At 36.3% G+C, this 23,053-nt stretch overlaps 2 protein-coding genes across 6 annotated transcripts in view; both read left to right on the forward strand.

The window, feature by feature from the left end:
* Window positions 1–23,053, forward strand: part of LOC101891983 (toll-like receptor 5) — a 227,161-nt gene that overhangs the window by 174,486 nt on the left and 29,622 nt on the right. The window lies entirely within an intron of this gene.
* Window positions 7,868–10,933, forward strand: LOC131802748 (uncharacterized). 5 transcript variants are annotated; one of them, XM_059123224.1, is made up of 5 exons: window positions 7,868–8,138; window positions 10,016–10,128; window positions 10,195–10,397; window positions 10,458–10,608; window positions 10,668–10,933. In XM_059123224.1, the coding sequence occupies exons 2-5, from the start codon at window positions 10,071–10,073 to the stop codon at window positions 10,814–10,816; spliced, it is 561 nt and encodes a 186-aa protein (XP_058979207.1). In that variant the 5' UTR covers window positions 7,868–8,138; window positions 10,016–10,070; the 3' UTR covers window positions 10,817–10,933. The 5 variants fall into 5 exon arrangements, 2 of the variants coding, with proteins under 2 accessions (XP_058979207.1, XP_058979206.1); XM_059123223.1 differs by having other exon boundaries at window positions 7,868–10,128; XR_009342361.1 differs by having other exon boundaries at window positions 7,868–10,608.

Genomic DNA, 23,053 nt, shown 5'->3' on the forward strand with positions numbered 1-23,053 from the left:
AATAAACGTGGATTTTTTAAAGAATATTTTCCAAGGACCTCCCTAACAATAAACATGGATTTTTTATAGAATAGTTTTCAAGGACCACCCTAACAATAAACGTGGATTTTTTAAAGAACATTTTTCAACGACCACCCTTTCAATAAACGTGGATTTTTTAAAGAATATTTTTCAATGACCACCCTAACAATAAACGTGGATTTTTTAAAGAATATTTTTCAATGACCACCCTAACAATAAACGTGGATTTTTTAAAGAATATTTTTCATGGACCACCCTAACAATAAACGTGGATTTTTTAAAGAATATTTTTCATGGACCACCCTAACAATAAACGTGGATTTTTTAAAGAATATTTTTCATGGACCACCCTAACAATAAACGTGGATATTTTAAAGAATATTTTTCAAGGACCACCCTTTCAATAAACGTGGATTTTTTAAATAATATCTTTCACGGACCACCCTAAAAATAAACGTGGATTTTTTTTAAAAATATTTTTCAAGGACCACCCTAACAATAAACTCTTATTTTTTTAAAGAATATTTTCCAAGGACCTCCAATAACAAAAAACGTGGATTCTTTAAAGAATAATTTTCAAGGACCTCCAATAACAATAAACGTGGATTTTTTAAAGAATATTTTTAAAGGACCACCCTAACAATAAACGTGGATTTTTTTAAAAATTCTTTCAAAGGACCTCCCATAACAATAAACGTGGATTTTTTAAAGAATATTTTTCAAGGACCTCCCTAACAATAAATGTGGATTTTTAAAGAATATTTTTCAAGGACCACCCTAACAATAAATGTAAATTTTTTAAAGAATATTTTTCAAGGACCACCCTAACAATAAACTTGGATTTTTTAAAAAATATATTTGTTCAAGGACCACCCTAGCATTAAACCTGGATTTTTAAAGAATATTTTTCAAGGGCCATCCTAACAATAAACGTGGATTTTTTAAAGAATATCTTTCAAGCACCACCCTAACAATAAACCTGGATTTCTTGAAGAATATTTTTCAATGAACACCCTAACAATAAACGTGGATTTTTAAAGAGTATTTTGCAAGGACCACCCTAACAATAAACGTGGATTTTTTAAAGAATATTTTTCAAGGACCACCCTAACAATAAACTTGGATTTTTTAACGAATATATTTTAAGGACCACCCTAACAATAAACTTAGATTTTTTAAAGAATATTTTTCAAGGACCACCCTAACAATAAACTTAGATTTTTTAAAGAATATTTTTCAAGGACCACCCTAACAATAAACGTGGATTTTTTAAAGAATATTTTTCAAGGACCACCCTAACAATAAACCTGGATTTTTTAAAGAATATTTTTCAAGGACCACCCTAACAATAAACCTGGATTTTTTAAAGAATATTTTTCAAGGACCATCCTAACAATAGACTTGAATTTTTTAAAGAATATTTTTCAAGGATCACCCTAACAATAAACTCTTATTTTTTTAAAGAATATTTTTCAAGACCCACCCTAACAATAAACTTGGATTCTTTAAAGAATATTTTTCAAGGACCACCCTAACCATAAACGTGGATTTTTAAAGAGTATTTTTTAAGGACAACCCTAACAATAAACGTGGTTTTTTTAAAGAATATTTTTCAAGACCCACCCTAACAATAAACTTGGATTCTTTAAAGAATATTTTTCAAGGACCACCCTAACCATAAACGTGGATTTTTAAAGAGTATTTTTTAAGGACAACCCTAACAATAAACGTGGTTTTTTTAAAGAATATTTTTCAAGACCCACCCTAACAATAAACTTGGATTCTTTAAAGAATATTTTTCAAGGACCACCCTAACCATAAACGTGGATTTTTAAAGAGTATTTTTTAAGGACAACCCTAACAATAAACGTGGATTTTTTAAAGAATATTTTTCAAGGACCATCCTAACAATAAACGTGAATTTTTTAAAGAATATATTTTAAGGACCACCCTAACAATAAACGTGGATTTTTTAAAGAATATTCTTCAAGGACCACCCTAACAGTAAGCCTGGATTTTTAAAGAATATTTTTAAAGGACCACCCTACCAATAAACGTGGATTTTTTAAAGAATATATTTTAAGGACCACCCTAACAATAAACGTGGATTTTTTAAAGAATATATTTTAAGGACCACCCTAACAATAAACGTGGATTTTTTAAAGAATATTTTTCAAAGTCCACCCTAAGAGTAAATGCGGATTTTTTAAAGAATATTTTTCAAAGTCCACCCTAACAGTAAATGCGTAGAACATTTTCTCCAGGTGGAATTAAGCACTACTTCTATATTTTTTTCAAAGCAAATTCCTTTAACATTCGACTAAATTCCGGCCATAGTAAATGACCTTGACGTGTTATTCTGGAAAATTATTCGACAAATTGAAAAAAAAAAACGAAAGAAAAATATAATTTCACCTTCTCTTTTGTGTTACTTACACGCAGAGCAAAAATTGAAAAATGCTTGCCTGCCTCTTCATTCATTTGCAAACATGTAGGTCAATATATTCCAACTGTTTGCCACTCGAGCCCTTTACCTACATCCTCCTTGCATCCATCCATACAGTGCTGTTTGTTTTCCTGAATAGGCATTCAGCCACTCAATCATCGAATATTGGAAACGCTGACTTAATTGAAAATTGTAAATACATATTCATAAGAGTAACACATCTCCATACAAACGTATTGAAATACACAAACACACACACACACACAAGGAGGCAGCCAAATAAAAATGAAAATTGCATTTCAAGGACTTGTGCATAATTGTATGCATACAATTAAGTTGTGGGATGATAGAGGACATTTAACAGGTTAAGTTACTGCATAAATAAATATAAATATTTTGTAATTTGAAACAAAATAGTAACCGTTCACAAATTAAGGGAGATCCTTAAGGTCTTCTTCAAAGAAGAGCCTTAAGGTGTTCATAAATGACCCTAAGGGTCTTCTTTATAGAAGAGCCTTAAGATCTTCATAGAAGAGCCTTAAGGTCTTCTTCATAAAAGAGCCTTAAGGTCTTCTTCATGGAAGAGCCTTAAGGTCTTCTTCATAGAAGATCCTTAAGGTCTTCATAGAAGGGCCTTAAGGCCTTCTTTACAGAAAAGCTCGAGGAAGTCTTCTTCATAGAAGAGCTTAAAGAGGCTGAAACCTTCTTCATAGAAGAGCTGGAGGTCTTTTTCTCATAGAAGAGCTGGAGGTTTTCTTTTCATAGAAGAGCTGGAGGTTTTCTTTTCATAGGAGAGCTGGAGGTTTTCTTTTCATAGAAGAGCTGGAGGTCTTCTTCTTCTTCACAGAAGAGCTGGAGGTCTTCTTCTTCTCCATAGAAGAGCTGGAGGTCTTCTTCTTCTCCATAGAAGAGCTGGAGGTCTTCTTCTTCTCCATAGAAGAGCTGGAGGTCTTCTTCTTCTCCATAGAAGAGCTGGATGTCTTCTTCTTCTCCATAGAAGAGCTGGAGGTCTTCTTTTTCTCCATAGAAGAGCTGGAGGTCTTCTTCTTCTCCATAGAAGAGCTGGAGGTCTTCTTCTTCTCCATAGAAGAGCTGGAGGTCTTCCTCTCCATAGAAGAGCCGGAGGTCTTCTTCTCCATAGAAGTGCCGGAAGTCTTCTTCTCCATAGAAGAGCCGGAAGTCTTCTTCTCCATAGAAAAGCCGGAGGTTTTCTTCTCCATAGAAGAGCCGGAGATCTTCTCCATATAAGAGCCGAAGGTCTTCTTCTCCATAGAAGAGCCGGAGGTCTTCTTCTCCCTAGAAGAGCTGGAGGTCTTCTTCATAAAAAACTTGGAGGTCTTCTACATAGAAGACCTGGAGGTCTTATACATAGAAGACCCATAGCCTGAGATCTTCTTCATAGAGGAACTGAAGGTCTTCTACATAGAAGCCCAAGGGTATTCTCATAGGAGACCCAAAGATCTTCTCACAGAACATCCAAAAATCTTCTCATAGACGACCTAAAAGCCTATGGTCTTCTTCATAGAAGAGCCTGAGGTCTTCTCATGGAAGACCCAAAGGTCTTCTCATATATGTCCCAAAAGTCTTCTCATGGAAGTCCCAAAGGTCTTCTCATAGAAGAGCTTAAAGACTTATCACAGATTTGTTTCAAATCTTCTCGAAGTAGAGCTGGAACCCCATCCCGTCCCTAAAACCGTACGCTCCTTCATAAGACTTTGAATTTATGTCCTCCCACTCATTAGAATCTAGGTGAACATTTACCCCCCATAAATTGAGGCTTTTGTTACCTAACAAAATGGAAATCTTTATTGGAAGACCTTTTGCCATGGCCATAACTTTGACATGTTTGCGACCTCTCATTTATGGGTGTGTGTGTGAGTATGGGCATATGTGTTTGTAAGGGAATGTGTGTAGTTGATAGTTTCACAACGAAATTCAAATTAATTGTTTCCTTGTTGTTCGAAATGACGTGAGATTAAATTGCAGAGGGTACACACTACGAGGGAACCAATACAAGGAAAATCCGTCCGTATTTTAAAATAATGCATTTCGAAATCTTCTTCTAAATACGAAGAAGATGCCTCACATTCTCATTTCTTCTGAGAAAGGCCTTAAAGAACTTATTCTCTCAGCTCTTTTTTTTTTGGAGAAATGATAAATTCTAGCATACCCCTATACCCTCAATAAACAAGATTTAAATGCAATATGAAGCTCTGAAAACCGCATCAAAGGCAAAGTAGTTACCTTTCAATGTAGTCCTATCTAAAATCGCTAGCTGTTGCTGAAAAGTAACTTTTAAATGGGTTTCCTACTTTGATGTCTTCAGCATCTTCATCTAAGATTTCTCCAGCAAATACTCCCCAAACCATTACAAAATTTCCTGTTGCATCTCAAAATTATCATTGCCGCTGCATCTGTTTGAAGATTTTGAATACATTTTTTTCGAAAATATAAAACAACTAACACAAAATTTTCATTAAGCAGGACATTTGTTTTAGAAATTCACCAACGACATCTGTTGATGTCGGCATCTTTGATGCAAAGACCAAAACACGAAACTTTGAATACTGCATGAATGTCATTAGAAGCAACAAAATGCATTCATTAAAATCCGACAAAGGCGAACTGAATTTTTTGTAGGAAAAATTCTTTTGTTCCAAATGAGCACTGAAACAAAAACAAGAACAACAAATGATGTCTGTTGTTAAATAACAACAACTGCATATTATTTTTCACATTTTCATTTCGAATGGGGAAACATCTAAACTGTAAAGCTTAAACCTGAGATAAACTGAATAAACAAAAGCAACAAATGTCTGTTGTCCTCAAAACAATGAGGAAAAAGAAAACACTGGGCCATGAAAAGGGAAAAGGGAGACAAGATTTGGCTTAGTTGGAAAAAATCCAAAAGCTTCTTGAAAGAATCGGAGCCTTAAGGCTCTCTCTTCTTCTATACGAAGAAGAAAAAGAGCCTTAAGGCTCTCTCTCTCTTCTTCTATACGAAGAAGAAGCAGAGCCTTAAGGCTCTCTCTCTCTTCTTCTATACGAAGAAGACGCAGAGCCTTAAGGCTCTCTCTCTTCTTCTATACGACGAAGCAGAAGCAGAGCCTTAAGGCTCTCTTTTCTTCTATACGCAGAAGAAGAAGCAGAGCCTTAAGGCTGTCTCTTCTATACGAAGGAGAAGCAGAGCCTTAAGGCTGTCTCTTCTTCTATACGAAGGAGAAGCAGAGCCTTAAGGCTGTATCTTCTTCTATACGAAGGAGAAGCAGAGCCTTAATGCTGTACCTTCTTCTATACGAAGGAGAAGCAGAGCCTTAAGGCTGTCTCTTCCTCTATACGAAGGAGAAGCAGAGCCTTAAGACTGTATCTTCTTCTACACGAAGGAGAAGCAGAGCCTTAAGGCTCTCTCTTCTTCTACACTAAGAAGAAACAGAGCCTTAAGGCTCTCTCTTCTTCTATACTAAGAAGAATCAGAGACTTAAAGCTCTCTCTTCTACTACACTAAGAAGAAACAGAGCCTTAAGGCTCTCTCTTCTTCTATACTAAGAAGAATCAGAGACTTAAAGCTCTCTCTTCTTCTATACTAAGAAGAAACAGAGCCTTAAGGCTCACTCTTCTTCTATACTAAGAAGAAACAGAGCCTTAAGGTTTTCTCTTCTTCTATACGAAGAAGAAGCAGAGACTTAACGCTCTCTCTTCTTCTACACTAAGAAGAAACAGAGCCTTAAGGCTCTCTCTTCTTCTATACTAAGAAGAATCAGAGACTTAAAGCTCTCTTTTCTTCTATACTAAGAAGAATCAGAGACTTAAAGCTCTCTCTTCTACTACACTAAGAAGAAACAGAGCCTTAAGGCTCTCTCTTCTTCTATACTAAGAAGAATCAGAGACTTAAAGCTCTCTCTTCTTCTATACTAAGAAGAAACAGAGCCTTAAGGCTCACTCTTCTTCTATACTAAGAAGAAACAGAGCCTTAAGGCTTTCTCTTCTTCTATACGAAGAAGAAGCAGAGACTTAACGCTCTCTCTTCTTCTACACTAAGAAGAAACAGAGCCTTAAGGCTCTCTCTTCTTCTATACTAAGAAGAATCAGAGACTTAAAGCTCTCTCTTCTTCTATACTAAGAAGAAACAGAGCCTTAAGGCTCACTCTTCTTCTATACTAAGAAGAAACAGAGCCTTAAGGCTCACTCTTCTTCTATACTAAGAAGAAACAGAGCCTTAAGGCTTTCTCTTCTTCTATACTAAGAAGAAACAGAGCCTTAAGGCTCACTCTTCTTCTATACTAAGAAGAAGCAGAGCCTTAAGGCTCTATCTCTTCTTCTATACGAAGAAGAAGCAGAGCCTTAAGGCTCTCTCTTCTTCTATACGAAGAAGAAGCAGAGCCTTAAGGCTCTCTCTTCTTCTATACGAAGAAGAAGCAGAGCCTTAAGGCTCTATCTCTTCTTCTATACGAAGAGGAAGCAGAGCCTTAAGGCTCTCTCCTCTCCTAAAAGAAGAAGAAGCAGAGCCTTAAGGCTCTCTCTTCTTCCATACGAAAAAGAAGCATAGCCTTCAGGCTCTGTCTTCTTGAATACGATGGAGAAGCAGATCCTTCACTCTCTATCCCTCTCTCTCTCTCTTCTTCTATATGAAAAAAGAAGCAGTCTCTGTCTCTCCCTTCATTTATGCGAAGAAGAAGCAGAGCCTTCAGACTCTCCCTTTTTCGAGACTTCAGGCTCTCTCTCTCTCTCTCTCTTCACCTACACGAAGAAAAGCAGAACTTTCAGGCTCTCTCACTTCATCTATACGAAAAAGAAGCAGAGCCTTCAAGCTTTCTCTTCTTCTATAAGAAGTAGACCTTCTCCTATACAAAGAAGAACTAGAGCCTTCAGGCTCTCTCTCCTCTTTTATAGGAAGAAGAAAGGATGTTCTTAGTTCTGCTTTTTCTATACAAAGAAGATCCCTAATTTTTCTCCAGTCTACATTTCTACTCTAATTCTTCTCTTTCATTCCTTCAGCAAAACCTCCTCCTTTTTCAAAACCAATGTCCTTTAGTTAAATATGTAACCTCTCTCTCCCTCCCCTCCCTCCAGATTGGAAGGGGGAGAGGACGACAACGATAAGTGCTACATGGAAACTATGCCAACATGAAACACTTCTCTTAAGTCAAGTACAACAACAACAACAACAACAATGAAGATGATGATGAGAACGAAAACGAAGAATGCAAAGCCAACACCAATCTCATCAGGACAACGAAAACAGCCAACTCTCAAGCTGAATATCTAAGCATATCAAGCACTCGCTTAGCTGGGAGCTATGAAGGCTACCGAGAAGAAATATGAATGTATTCCGCCCCCAAACTACCTCACGTATGTGTGTGTGTGTGTGTGTGTGTGAGGGTGAGATGGTACCAACCCTGCTGCGAGCAAAGAACCATGTATCTTATATTACCACTTTATTTCTACAGACAATTGTACTAGTTCAAATTTCAACAATTTACGAGTAGAGTTTGGTTTGGGACACTGATTGTAGTGTATTTCTACTGACAATGTCGACAGTTGGCTTTTCTTTTATTGTCATTAAAACATATTGAATATATACACATTTTTATGTAATTTTTTTGTAGATCGCATCGAAACAACGCGTTTTTATCGGCAATTAATTTGTTTTGTGTGTTTTATTGTTAAAAAGGTGATTATTTATTAAATATATAAACAAAATGAGTAAAAGAAATTATAAAAGATTAATTAAAAAACAAAAAATATTGTATAAAAACAGAAGTTTGCAATGTGAACAAGAAAATAGTGAAAGTGAATTTGTGTCAAACGGTGGAGATTTTATAAATGATTTCGTGGAAAATGGAATGGAAGATTTTGCAGTTCCGAAATTAATGTTGCGGGACAAACTTAAAAAGTGGTGCATGGAAACGAATCCTTCAAAGAAATGTTTGGAAAGTCTTTTATCAATATTAAAGGAAGAAGGTCTAGATGTTCCGCTCACTAGAGAGACTTTGGTGGGCAGAGCAAAAAATATGTTAACGAGAAATGTTGCCCCTGGAATTTATTGTCATATTGGCATAGAAACACAACTACGAAAAGTTGGTCACATTTTGGAAAAGTATGAGGAAGTCGAACTAGATATAAATATCGATGGAATTCCACTGTTCAAAAGCTCTCGTGTGCAATTGTGGCCAATCCTTTGCAGAATCGTTAATATTCAGGAGAAAACAAAACCGTTTGTTGTTGGATTATACTTGGGAAACACCAAGCCGGGTAGTGTGAATGTGTATTTGAAAGACTTCATTGATGAAGTGATTCTACTAAAAGGTCAGTTTATCATACAACAAAAACATTTAAAATTGAAGTTTCGTTGCTTAATATGTGACGCACCAGCAAAAGCTTTCGTTTGTGGAGTTCCTGGACATACATCAACACATGGCTGCACCAAGTGTACTCAAATTGCGAAGAAGGTAAACAATGTCTTGACTTATAGTAGCGAGAGTGGTTCCCTAATCTCCGATGAGGACTTTGCTGTGCGAAAGTATCCATGCCACCATTCCCAAATGTTCAAAGAAGAAAAAACTCCTCTCGAAGAAATTGGATTTGGTATGATAAATCAGACTCCTTTAGATAGCATGCATCTCATTGACCTCGGAGTCACCAAAAAAATGCTAACCAGAATAATGCATAATAAAACTGAAAAGAAAACCTCAAAACAAAATATTTCAAAAATATCTTCTGAATTGGTGAAATTTAAAAAATACATTCCAAGGGAATTCCCAAGAAAACCCAGGCCTTTAGATGATCTTTGTCATTGGAAAGCGACTGAATTTCACCAGTTCCTTGCTTATACAGGAATTATTGCTCTTTATAATAATGTACACGAAGATATTTATTATGAATTTTTAACTTTACATTGTGCTTATCGACTTCTTAACAATGCACGACATATGGATCAAAATATTGTTCAAGCTAATAATTTGCTTCAATTATTTGTCGAGAACTTCTCAACTGTATTTGGTTCGAACAGCATTTCTTTTAACGTTCATAATCTGCTTCATTTGGCTTCTTGCGCAGAAAAGTATGGTCCCCTTATTTCGTTTTCTGCATATGCATTTGAAAATAAACTGCAAACACTGAAAAAACATGTTCGAAAACCATCACATATCTTTCAACAAATTATTCAAAAGGAAAAAAATTGCATGATTGTCAACACTATTCAGGATGGGTTAAAATATGAAAAAGGTGTTATCGTTGGAGCTTTTGTAAATGATTGCTACATATCCTGCAAAGAACCAGATAATATTTGCGCGGTGAATTCATGCATTCCAATAAAAATTGATAATATAAAGAAAAAGGGCGAAATATATATTGAAGGCAGTCGAATTTTGGCATTAGAAAGTTTCTACGAAGAACCGGTGAATTCTTGTGAGATTGGTATTTTCAAAACGAATCTGACTCTAGGGGAAAAAGAGACATTTTGTATTAAAGACATTCAGTTCAAATTTGTATGCTTGCCAATTGATTCTGATTTTGTAATCGTGCCCATTTTACATTCCTGCTTTCCAGAGAAATATCAAGCACAAATTTTTACCTCCTAAGTACACAACTCCCGCACATAAACATGTCGAACGAAAATGCCAACCCTTCCAAAGGAAAAATGAAATATTTTGCTCCACAAGGTAATCTCCAAAGATTATCACTAAATTTTTAACAGTATAACAAAATTGAGTTCATATTTTTGATAGCTAATGCAAAATGTTCTTCCTGCCAAGAAAATGCCAGAAAACTAGACACGATTATTGATATTTTGGCGGAGCATAAAGTTTTACTGGATCGTGTTATTTCTCAGAACGCATTTGTGGACAATATTATGACAATTTTTCCAATTGAATCGGAAGAAAAACTTCGAGAATTTGATCGAATTCTCGCAACACAAGCAGATCTATATGTACGTATCTGCGTTTTGGGAATAACAAATTCATAACTAAAACAATTTTTACAATTGCAGACTCGACAAATGAAAAATCTCATTGCAGGTAACGCTGAACGTAATTTGCATAAAGTATTTGGAAGAAATATTATTATGGATTTTAATGTTGACGGAACTTTCGGGAAAAAAGGTCTACGAGATTTTGGTAATGTACTTGCCGCCATAATAGGTAAAACGTGTTTGTTTTTGTTTCAAATAAGTAATGCTAAAATATAGTTTATAAAACAGAAGTTATATCAACATTTAATAAATTACCTGACAAGACTTTACGAGCAGCGTTCCAACGCCAAAAGAAAAAGTATTTTAAGATCAACAAACGAAGCAGGCGCACCGAAGAAAAGGAACAAGATGAAAATGATGAAGAACCACAAATTTAACTGAATGTTTTTATGTTATACTATATAATTTTAAAATCCTAGTTCTAACACTATTCAGTTTTATTAAAAATAAGACAAGGTTTGGCCAGCCTTGAAAAAAGTGAGCTATATATGTAATCCATTTCTTAATTTATTACCTTGCCTAAAATTCGCAGACTGTTTTAGATTAATTAAATATATTGTGTGTAGATTGAACTGTGCTTTACTTTTGTTTTTGTTACTTAATAACTGCGTTAAAAATGTAACGTTGTTAAATACTTATTCTATTACAAGCATTTTCCTAAAAATCTCAAATGACTATTTGGTTCGAATGCCTCCATATGATCTCGAAAGGACTAATGGTCTTCTAGTGTTTATTTGGTTCAAATGTCTACATATAGCTCAGGATACCCAATAAAATGCAGTGATTATTTGGTTCAAACGTCACCATATAAACTTAAAAGATCTAATCTTTTTCTAGTGATTATTTGGTTCAAATGTCTACATATAGCTCAGGAAACCCAATATAATGTAGTGATTATTTGGTATACACGTCATCACATAATCTCAAAAGATATAATCTTTTTCTAGTGACTATTTGGTTCAAATGTCACCATATAGTCCCAAAAGAACTACTTAGTCAATATAGTCAAGGTCTACTGGTACTTCTCCTATGACAAGCCTATGTTAAATGTCCATAGGAAATTACATTGGTTGTGGTATACTTTTTCACTAGTACTAGCGACAATGTCACCAGTAAAACACTACAATTTTACTAAAGCTGCTCGCTGCAGGGAAGGGACATAGTGAGTTAATAAAACCTTTGATGCCAAGCCTTAGGGGAGGGATGGGGACCACGTAGTTTGGTGATGATAGTTTAGGCTTGTAAAGAAAATTGTCTGCTTAACGTTGCAACACCTCTGACCTCAGCATCTATAAAAAAAACACCCGCACCCCGCACCCTCTCTCCTCAGCCTCAGTCAGGTGAAATATGAACCAAGTTGGAGAAAATTGTTAACATTTTACAACAAACAACTTGAGAAGGTCAAGTTATAAAGTTGCATAAGGTGAGCGGTGCGATGGGTAGTCGCTTCGGTCGCTTGGTTTTATGTTAAACCATTCAGATTTCAAAACTATAAACAACGCTTTTAACTGAGAACTAAGTTTTGGTGGCCTCTTCAGTAAATTGCCATCGTCCTTCAGAGGCGGCAGTAATCTATGACGCCGAGTGCTGGAAGCGTCTGACGAAGTGAGGCGGTTATTTTGTGGCAATTATTCATCTAGGACGTTTTGCCATGGTGCCGGCTGGCTGCCTGAATGGCTGACTGTCTGCTTAGGTTAGGTGGGCCAGCAGGTTAATGAGTTCAGTTGTTTTTTGGAAAGGTGAGCACGAATTTAAGGATCCACTCAGAAATTTGCTCATTAAATTGACATGAAAGACTTTCTTTTGGTTTAGGGCAATGACAAGCCTTTAACGGATTTTCATGTTAACCCGGTTTTATCTGTGGGATACTTAAGTGATAACTGTGTCAAAAAGGTCTAACGGGTATTTAAAAGTCAATTACGAAAATTCGGGTATTTGCGTGTCAAGAGGAACTTACAAACACACATGAAAAAGCCAAAGAAAGGCCGTCCTCTTCCAAACTAAGAAGGTGTTCCTCTTCGCAGAGTGGAGGAAGAGAGCCGCCTTGAAAGGCCTTTCTCTTTGCAGAGAGGAGAAAGAGAGCCTAAAAGCCTTCCTCTTCGTATAGAAGAGCAAGAGAGGCTGAAGGGCCTTCCTCTACGTATAGAAGAGAAATAAAGGCTGAAAGGGTTTCCTCTTCGTATAGAAGAGGAAGAGAGCCTGAAAGGGTTTCCTCTTCGTATAGAAGAGGAAGAGAGACTGAAAGGCCTTTCTCTTCGTATAGAAGAGGAAGAGAGGCTGAAAGGCCTTCCTCTTCGTATAGAAGAGGAAGAGAGAGACTGAAAGGCCTTCCTCTTCGTAAAGAAGAGGAAGAGAGACTGAAAGGCCTTCCTCTTCGTATAGAAGAGAAAGAGAGACTGAAAGGCATTCCTCTTCGTATAGAAGAGGAAGAGAGCCTGAAAGGCCTTCCTCTTCGTATAGAAGAGGAAGATAGAGCGGAAAAGCCTTCCTCTTCGTATAGAAGAGGACGAGAGGCTGAAAGGCCTTCCTCTTCGTATAGAAGAGGAAGAGAGCCTGAAAGGCCTTCCTCTTCGTATAGAAGAGGAAGAGAGAGCGGAAAAGCCTTCCTCTTCGTATAGAAGAGGACGAGAGGCTGAAAGGCCTTCCTCTTCGTATAGAAGAGGACGAGAGGCTGAAAGGCCTTCCTCTTCGTATAGAAGAGGACGAGAGGCTGAATGGCCTTCCTCTTCGTATAGAAGAGGAAGAGAGCCTGAAAGGCCTTCCTCTTCGTATAGAAGAGGACGAGAGGCTGAAAGGCCTTCCTCTTCGTATAGAAGAGGACGAGAGGCTGAAAGGCCTTCCTCTTCGTATAGAAGAGGACGAGAGGCTGAAAGGCCTTTCTCTTCGTATAGAAGAGGAAGAGAGCCTGAAGGGCCTTTCTCTTCGTACAGAAGAGGAAGAGAGCCTGAAGGGCCTTTCTCTTCGTATAGAAGAGGAAGAGAGCCTGAAGGGCCTTTCTCTTCGTATAGAAGAGGAAGAGAGCCTGATGGGCCTTTCTCTTCGTATATAAGAGGAAGAGAGCCTGAAGGGCCTTTCTCTTCGTATAGAAGAGGAAGAGAGCCTGATGGGCCTTTCTCTTCGTATAGAAGAGGAAGAGAGCCTGAAGGGCCTTTCTCTTCGTATAGAAGAGGAAGAGAGCCTGAAGGGCCTTTCTCTTCGCAGAGAGGAGGAGAGACCCTAAAAGGCCTTCCTCTTCGTAGAGGAAGAACGACCAACAATCCTGATTTTTAAATGAATTTTCAACTTTTCTCCGAATTAATGGAAAACTAAATGATCCTCTTCATATAGAAGAGGAGGTAAGACCTAAGTATGCTGCTCACACACACACACACTCACACACACACACACCAATTAATGTCTGAATGTCGTCCTCCCCATTTGAAATTACAATTTCATAAATAATTACCCCCTCATTCTGTGGCAAATAAACACACAGACACACACACACATTCATTCAATTGCATATTTGTACTTAAGCTTGCTGCTCACATCTTAAAGAGGACACAATTTATTAAGCAACTTACAAGCTTACAAACCCAACAACCACGCACACACACACACTCACTCTCACATACTCACACACACTCGAGACCCACACACATACAGACACGTTGTTCAAGCGTAAGAATTCAAGTATACTTGAACTCGCAATGATGTGAGATTTAAGTAACTGTTTGACTTATAATAACATTCACACACACACAGATAACACACTCACACATACACAGAGGCCCATACTCTACTAACCTGCCAACAAAAGCAAATAAGAAAACAAGAATTGTAACTTTGCAACTTTCCAAGTCTTGCAGTCTATTAGAGTGCATGCAATGGGTTGTACCATTCAGCGGGACGGGAGGAGGGAGGCTGAGAAGGGTAGGATAGAAAAATAAAGAGAAACTGAACCAATTATATAAGCTGGGAGATACAAATAACAAACACACACCCATGGCATTGGCTTGCGATATACTCGTATTCTACCGCCAAACAATTGGACTACAAAGTGATGTCTTTGTGTCAACTTTACAACAGGACGATGAGGAGAGAATGAAAAAAAAATACACGAAAGGATGGGACAAAGCAAATATCCTAGAAACGTTATCTTAGTTACAACAGCAGCAGGGAGGACAGCTTCAGCTATCAACTACTCCACGTTATGTTAGGGAGAAGCTATTCTTTGGCAATGATAGATGCACCAGATGAAGACAGATAGATTTTTTTTTTGTTTGAACGACAAAAATTCATTTCATTTGATGTGCCATTACATGCTTCAGCGGTTGCAAGTTGTTGCACAAATAAAATCGAAGGTCCTTCGGAAGGAACTTTGCTTCAAAAAAAATTCAGTATTTTATTGATGAGACGTCGTTAAATAAAACAAGTAAAAAAACATTACGTTCGGCCGGGCCAAACTTTTAATACCCTCCACCTTAGGGTAAAATAAACATTAGAAGAAATGTGGCAAAAACCATTAAAATGCCGATTATGGGGAGGTACCGTAATATGGGGTCTACACCAAAACGTGGACCTATAATTACAATGTTTCGCCACACGAACTAGGACCCATTATGGCCCACAAATACCAATTTTTAGACAAATCAGTGAAAAAATGTGGCAAAAACCATCAAAATACCGAATATCGGGAGGTATCTTTATATGGGGGCTATATCAAATAATGGACCCGTGCATGAAATGTTTCGCCACCGAAGCTGGAACCAATTATGACCAACAAATACCAAATTTCAGACAAATCCGTGAAAAAAATGTGGCAAAAATCATTAAATTACCGAATATCGGGAGGTCCCGTTATATGGGGGCTATACCAAAACGTGGACCTATAATTAAAATGTTTCGCCACACGAACTAGGACCCATTAGGACCCACAAATACCAATTTTTAGGCAAATCAGTGAAAAAATGTGGCAAAAACCATCAAAATACCGAATATCGGGAGGTACCGTTATATGGGGGCTATACCAAATTTTGGACCCATACATGCAATGTTTTGCCACACGCTCAGGGACCTGCTATGACCTACAAATACCAATTTTAAGACAAATCCGTGAAAAAACGTGGCATAAATCATCAAAATACCGAATATCGGGAGGTACCGTTATATGGGGACTATACCAGAACGTGGACCGATATATCTGATTTTCAATACCAACCATCCTAGACACAATGCAAATAGCTCTGCTAAATTTTGGAGCTCTACGTCAAATAATGTGGGCTGTATCGTGATTTCAACAGACAGACAGACGGACAGACAGACAGACAGACGGACAGACAGACAGACGGACATCGTTAAATCGACTTAGAATTTTATGCTGATTATGAATATATATACTTTATGGGGTCTAAGACGAATATTTAAGGATGTTACAAACGGAATGACAAAGTTAATATACCCTCCTTTCCAAGGTGGAGGGTATAATAAAATTAAACAAAATTTAAAAATTTCAAGGCCACGGATCTCATGAGCAATACTTCTATCAGGTTTTAAATTGTTCGGCTACAAGCTCTTGAAAAATATCCATAAGAACCCTCAATAACATGGCTACTTGACCTCATGGAAAAGTCCACAAAATATAAGTCATAGATAAAATATCGAAAAGAGTTCAAATTTTAGTAATGCCTATTTCTTACGAAAAATATGCTGAAAATCAACAATTTTTTGAATACCTTAAAAATATCCTTTAAAAACCCGGAATTATTTAACTACAAACTTTTGCAAAATATTCTTAAATATTTATACTCTTATGGCCTACAGAGGGTATATATCATTTGATACGGCCAAAACGTGTCTCATCAAATAACGGTTTTAGATCCCAGGTTTTTTCGGACTAAATGCGTTTTAGGGAATTCGGAGTTGATCTAGCCATGCCCGTCTGTCCATTCGTCGCTGGCTAGTTCGCACTATAACTCTCGAAGGGTGTAGGATAACTTGGTGTAGGATAATATTCCACTGTGCTACAAAATTTTATTTTGTTTTCAATAACTACGGGGAAAATCCCTCAGATTATGAAAGTAGAGCTAAAAAGAAGACACGTGTATATGAAAGGTTATAACAAAAAATTAAAGGGGGCAAGTGCCCCTTTCAGATATACAGGATGAGATGAAAAAACTGCAGCCAACTTCAGACTGCTGTCATTTCTAAGCCACTCGTCCGACTGCCTATGACTAAAATTACTCCAGTGACAGCTCATTATATTGTTTACAAGCGTCCAAAGGCATTTTGGTGAGAATTTTCCAGAAAAAAAGTTATTCGTGATGGAATTCAAGCGTGATAGTGTGATGTCTTTATATTTAGCTGGAAACCCACAAGGGGCTATCGTTAGAGCACTCCAGCATTTAAATGTGAATAAATCTTTTGTGTCTCGTAGCATCGCTCATTACCGTGATACCGGTTGGTAGCGTAGCCCGACCTCAAGGAAGTGGACGGAAGAAAACAGCAACATCAGCAGAAATGGTTCGAAAAGTAAAGAAGCGACTTGATCGAAACCTGCATCGCAGTGGCCGAAAAATGGCTCGTGAGCTGAACATATCGCAATATTCCATTCGGCAAATATTGAAAAATGCGCTCAAGGTAAAGCCATTGAAATTCCAAAAAGTGGAAGAACTTACACCGCAACGGAAAGAAAATAGTCTCAAAAGAGCTAAAGAGTTGCTTCACTTGGCCGAAAGTGGTGAACTGCCGAATTTGGTTTTCTCCTATGAGAAAACATTCGTTGTCCAGCAGTTTGTAAACAAACAAAATGATCGTGTTTACTTGCCAAAGGGGTCAGCTGAAATGTGCACCTTCGGTTGGCCACCAGAACTCAAGCGCCGGCCATAATGATGGCGTGGGCCGCCTTAACAGCGGATGGTCTCTCTTCGCTCGTATTAATCGACCGTGGCATCAGAAAAAATGCTGAATATTATTGCACAAATATTCTGGAGGGTGTATTAAAGCCTTGGGCACTCAAACATTTTGGCCGCAGACCTTGGACATTCCAACAGGACTCAGCACTATCGCCCTCAGCATGCGCCACCCAAGAATGGTTACAAAATGAGGTTCCTCGCTTCATTTCCAGCGGACAATGGCCACAAAAATCTCCGGATACTAATCCATTGGACTATTGTGTCTGGAGTATTTTGGAAAGCAAGGTTGGCACTAAAAAATACCAAAGTGTCGATCACCTTAAGCAAGCGCTTCTCCGGTAATAGGCCTAAATACGGCAGAGCAACATTGGGGCATCTTGTGACGGTTTCATTGGCCGTTTGAAGGCCATAATTCGTGGCAAAGGTGACCAATTCGAACAAATCTAAGCTTATTCTTAAATTTTAAGGTATTTCCGACATTTTTTGCTTTCATTCAATAAAATTAAAAAAAAATGTAAAAGTTATGGCGTTTGACTTTTCAGTTCCAGTTTTTTTATCTCACCCTGTATTTCTGAAAATTCACTTTGTTTTCAGTCCAGACCCTTGAAAAACACTCCCAAAAAATCCACAATCCCTTGGTCACAAATCATTTGTCTTCATATCCTTGAAAAATAAAAGCAAATCAAGAATTTTTGCCGGCTAATCTTTGGGAGAATATCCCTAAATGTTTACATTAATTTAGCTTTTGGTCCTTGAAGAAATATTAAAAACAGTGCAAGTATATTTATGAAGTGCGCCTTCTATATTTATTGCAAGGTTGGTCTGGAAAAAATACTCTTTAAAAAATCCACGTTTATTGTTAGGGTGGTCCTCGAAAAATATTCTTTAAAAAATCCGCGTTTATTGTTAGGGTGGTCCTCGAAAAATATTCTTTAAAAAATCCGCGTTTATTGTTAGGGTGGTCCTCGAAATATATTCTTTAAAAAATCCACGTTTATTGTTAGGGTGGTCCTCGGAAAATATTCTTTAAAAAATACACGTTTATTGTTAGGGTGGTCCTCGAAAAATATTCTTTAAAAAATCCGCGTTTATTGTTAGGGTGGTCCTCGAAATATATTCTTTAAAAAATCCACGTTTATTGTTAGGGTGGTCCTCGGAAAATATTCTTTAAAAAATACACGTTTATTGTTAGGGTGGTCCTCGAAAAATATTCTTTAAAAAATCCGCGTTTATTGTTAGGGTGGTCCTCGAAAAATATTCTTTAAAAAATCCAAGTTTATTGTTAGGGTGGTCCTCGGAAAATATTCTTTAAAAAATCCACGTTTATTGTTAGGGTGGTCCTCGGAAAATATTCTTTAAAAAATCCACGTTTATTGTTAGGGTGGTCCTCGGAAAATATTCTTTAAAAAATCCACGTTTATTGTTAGGGTGGTCCTCGGAAAATATTCTTTAAAAAATCCACGTTTATTGTTAGGGTGGTCCTCGCAAAATATTCTTTAAAAAATCCACGTTTATTGTTAGGGTGGTCCTCGGAAAATATTCTTTAAAAAATCCACGTTTATTGTTAGGGTGGTCCTTGAAAAATACTCTTTAAAAAATCCACGTTAGGGTGGTCCTTGAAAAATACTCTTTAAAAAATCCACATTTATTGTTAGGGTGATCCTTGAAAAATACTCTTTAAAAAATCCACGTTTATTGTTAGGGTGGTCCTTGAAAAATACTCTTTAAAAAATCCACGTTTATTGTTAAAGTGACCCTTAAAAATACTCTTTAAAAAATCCACGTTTATTGTTAGGATGGTCCTTGAAAAATACTCTTTAAAAAATCCACGTTTATTGTAAGGGTGGTCTTTGAAAAATATTCTTGAAAAACCCACGTTTATTGTTGGAGTGGTCCTTGAAAATAACTCTTTACAAATTCCACGTTTATTGTTAGAGTGGTCCTTGATGAATACTCTTTAAAAAATCCACGTTTATTATTAGGGTGGTCCTTAAAAAATATTCTTCAAAAAATCCTAGTTTATTGTTAGGGTGGTCCTTAAAAAATATTCTTCAAAAAATCCTAGTTTATTGTTAGGGTGGTCCTTGAAAAATATTCTTTAAAAAATCCACGTTTATTGTTGGGGTGGTCCTTGAAAAATACTCTTTAAAAAATCCACGTTTATGGTTAGGGTGGTGTTGAAAAATACTCATTAAAAAATCCACGTTTATGGTTAGGGTGGTGTTGAAAAATACTCATTAAAAAATCCACGTTTATGGTTAAGGTGGTGTTGAAAAATACTCTTTAAAAAATCCACGTTTATTGTTAGGGTGGTCCTTGAAAAATACTCTTTAAAAAATCCACGTTTATGGTTAGGGTGGTCCTTGAAAAACACTCTTTAAAAAATCCACGTTTATGGTTAGGGTGGTCCTTGAAAAATACTCTTTAAAAAATCCACGTTTATTGTTAGGGTGGTCCTTGAAAAATACTCTTTAATAAATCCACATTTATTGTTAGGGTGGTCCTTGAAAAATATTGTTTAAAAAATCCACGTTTTTTGTTAGGGTGGTCCTTGAAAATACTCTTTAAAAAAATCAACGTTTTTTGTTGGGGTGGTCCTTGAAAAATACTCTTTAATAAAAATCCACGTTTATTGTTAGGGTTGTCCTTGAAAATTACTCTTTAAAAATCCACGTTTATTGTTAGGGTAGTCCTTGAAAAATACTCTTTAAAAAATCCACATTTATGTTTAAGGTGGTCCTTGAAAAACACTCTTTAAAAAATCCACGTTTATTGTTAGGGTGGTCCTTGAAAAATACTCTTTAAAAAATCCTCGTTTTTTGTTAGAGTGGTCCTTGAAAAATACTCTTTTAAAAATCCACGTTTATGGTTAGGGTGGTGCTTTAAAAATACTCTTTAAAAAATCCACGCTTATTTGTTAGAGTGCCCCTTGAAAAATACTCTTAAAAAAATCCACGTTTATTGTTAGGGTGGTCCTTGAATATTATTTTTTTTTAAATCTAATTTTTTGTTAAGGTGGTCCTTGAAAAATACTCTTTAAAAAATCCACGTTTATTGTTAGGGTGGTCCTTGAATATTATTTTTTTTTAAATCTAATTTTTTGTTAAGGTGGTCCTTGAAAAATACTCTTTAAAAAATCCACGTTTATTGTTAGGGTGGTCCTTGAATATTATTTTTTTTAAATCTAATTTTTTGTTAAGGTGGTCCTTGAAAAATACTCTTTAAAAAATCCACGTTTATTGTTAGGGTGGTCCTTGAAAATATTTTTTTTAATCTAATTCTTTAAGATGGTCCTCGAAAATTACTCTTCATAAAATCCCTGTCTATTGTTAGGGTGGTTCTTGAAAAATATTCTTTAAAAAATCCATGTTTATTGTTAGAGTGGCCTTCGAAGAATAGTCTTTTAAAAATCCTTATTTATTAGTGAGTAATGATCTTTGAAAAATATTGGCCAGTACGCCATTTTTCAAAATTTTATTTGCAAAATTCTCATGGGCCTTGCAAAAATATCGAAAAAATGTAAAAGTAATCAACTGATTTTCAATCTAAAAACAAAACGTATTTCCAAGTTATTAAAACAATATTTTGTTAATTTTGTGTTTGTATTATTTTCTTCTTATCTCCGTGAAAATATACAGCGTAACCTTTTTTTTTTGTGCTACACCCAGCTCCTGTCCTGAATTGAATTAAATTCAGGCAGAGGAGATTACAATCCGATTACCGCGAAAAAGTGTGAATAACAGCTTTAATGGTAATGGCAAATTCTTTGGAAAAAAATACGAGACAAGAAAAGCTATGAGAAAAATTCACAACTACAAACAGCAAACAAAGGCACACATACGAACGTGCATGGGGAAAAGAAGAAGAAAAAGACGGACAAGAAGAAGCCACAAAAGACAACAAAAAACCAAAGGATATAACTACGTTTATCACCCAACATTACAAAACAAAATGTAATCTAATAATGTTACCCAATGGGCCTGGTTGGTAACTCTTGCCTGCCTTTCCTCTCCCTGTCTCCCTCTTTCCCCTTCCAATCCTCACAAGGAGGCTATTTTGCAATCAGAAAATAAAAAATACGCACACAACCTAACCTTGCCGCACAATATCAGGAATTGAAAATGAAGGAAAGGAGAAACAATGGGAACCTGGGGAAAGTAAGGCAATAATGGCAACGTCAGAGAAGAGAGAAAGGAAAATTTTATGACAAAACCACACGACATGCAAAAAGCCCTTCTTATCTCTGCCAGCGGATGCAATTTAAAGTTACCAAGGCAATTTTTACGCATAGAGCCAGTGAGGCAACCAAGCAGTCAGCCATTCAGCCAGCCAATCACACTTAGATACACTTTCTCGGTTATAGACATAGTCAAGCTCCTTTATGCGCCATAACTGCGGAAGGAAATCTTAAATCGACGAAGCGGGAAAAAAGGCTATGCGACGAAAAAATATTAAAGAAATTGAGTGTGGCAACACCATGAACGCCAAGTACTCTCCGCCATGCCAGCGGGATTGACTTAAGTAAGATAGATTGGTTAGCCCCCAGGGTACCAGTCGAGCAGGGGATAATATGATTTTCAAGTTATGTTTTATGTGATTCATTTTAATTTATAGCATTTGAATGATTTATTTTTAGTCCTGGCAGTTTTACAATGAATTTCACTTAAAAAGAAAGAGGAGACATATTTTCAACTTTGAAAGCGGATTTTTTAAGGAACATTTTTTAAAAGACGAACTGAGCTTGAGCTTTCTCGAAAATATTTTCAGGATTTTTAAAGAAAATTTTTAAAGGACCTCCCTAACAATAAACATGAATATTTTACAGTATTATTTTTAAGGACCAACTGAGCATTGACCGTAGATATTGTAAAGAATATTTTTCAAGGACCACTCCAACAATAAACGTGGAATTTTGCTTTGATTTTTAAAGAAATTTTTTTAAGGACGACCCCAACAATAGGCATGTATTTTTAAAGAATATTTTACAAGGACCAATGGAGAAGTAAACGTAGATTTTTTAAGGAATATATTTCAAGGACCATCCTAACCATAAACGCTGATTTTTTAAAGAAATTTTTTTAAGGACAACCTTTACAATAGGCGAGTATTTTTAAAGAATATTTTACAAGGACCAGTAAATGGGGATTTTTTATGGAAAAATTTTCAAGGACCACCCCAATAATAAACGTGTATTTTTCAAATAAGATTTTTTCAAGGACCACCCTTACAATAAACGTGGATTTTGTTTTTGGGACAACCCGAATAATAAAAGTGGATCTTAGGGTTGTCATGACCTGGAGTTTTAACGAATATTTTTCAAGGACCCACCGACAATAAACGTTGATTTTTTACAGAATAGTTTTCAAGGACCAACTGAGCAACAAACGTGGATTTTAAAAGAATTTTTTTAGGACCACTCTAACAATAAACGTGGATTTCTTAAAGAATAACAATAAACATGAATTTGTTAAAGAATATTTTTCAAGGACCACCCTGACAATAAACGTGGATTTCTTAAAGAATAACAATAAACATGAATTTGTTAAAGAATATTTTTCAAGGACCACCCTGACAATAAACGTGGATTTCTTAAAGAATAACAATAAACATGAATTTGTTAAAGAATATTTTTCAAGGACCACCCTGACAATAAACGTGGATTTATTAAAAAATATTTTTCGAGTACCACTCTAACAAATTACGTTGATTTTTTGAAAGAAT

The sequence above is a fragment of the Musca domestica genome, unplaced genomic scaffold (genome assembly GCF_030504385.1).
Source record: "Musca domestica strain aabys unplaced genomic scaffold, Musca_domestica.polishedcontigs.V.1.1 24, whole genome shotgun sequence".
NCBI lineage: Eukaryota > Metazoa > Arthropoda > Insecta > Diptera > Muscidae > Musca > Musca domestica.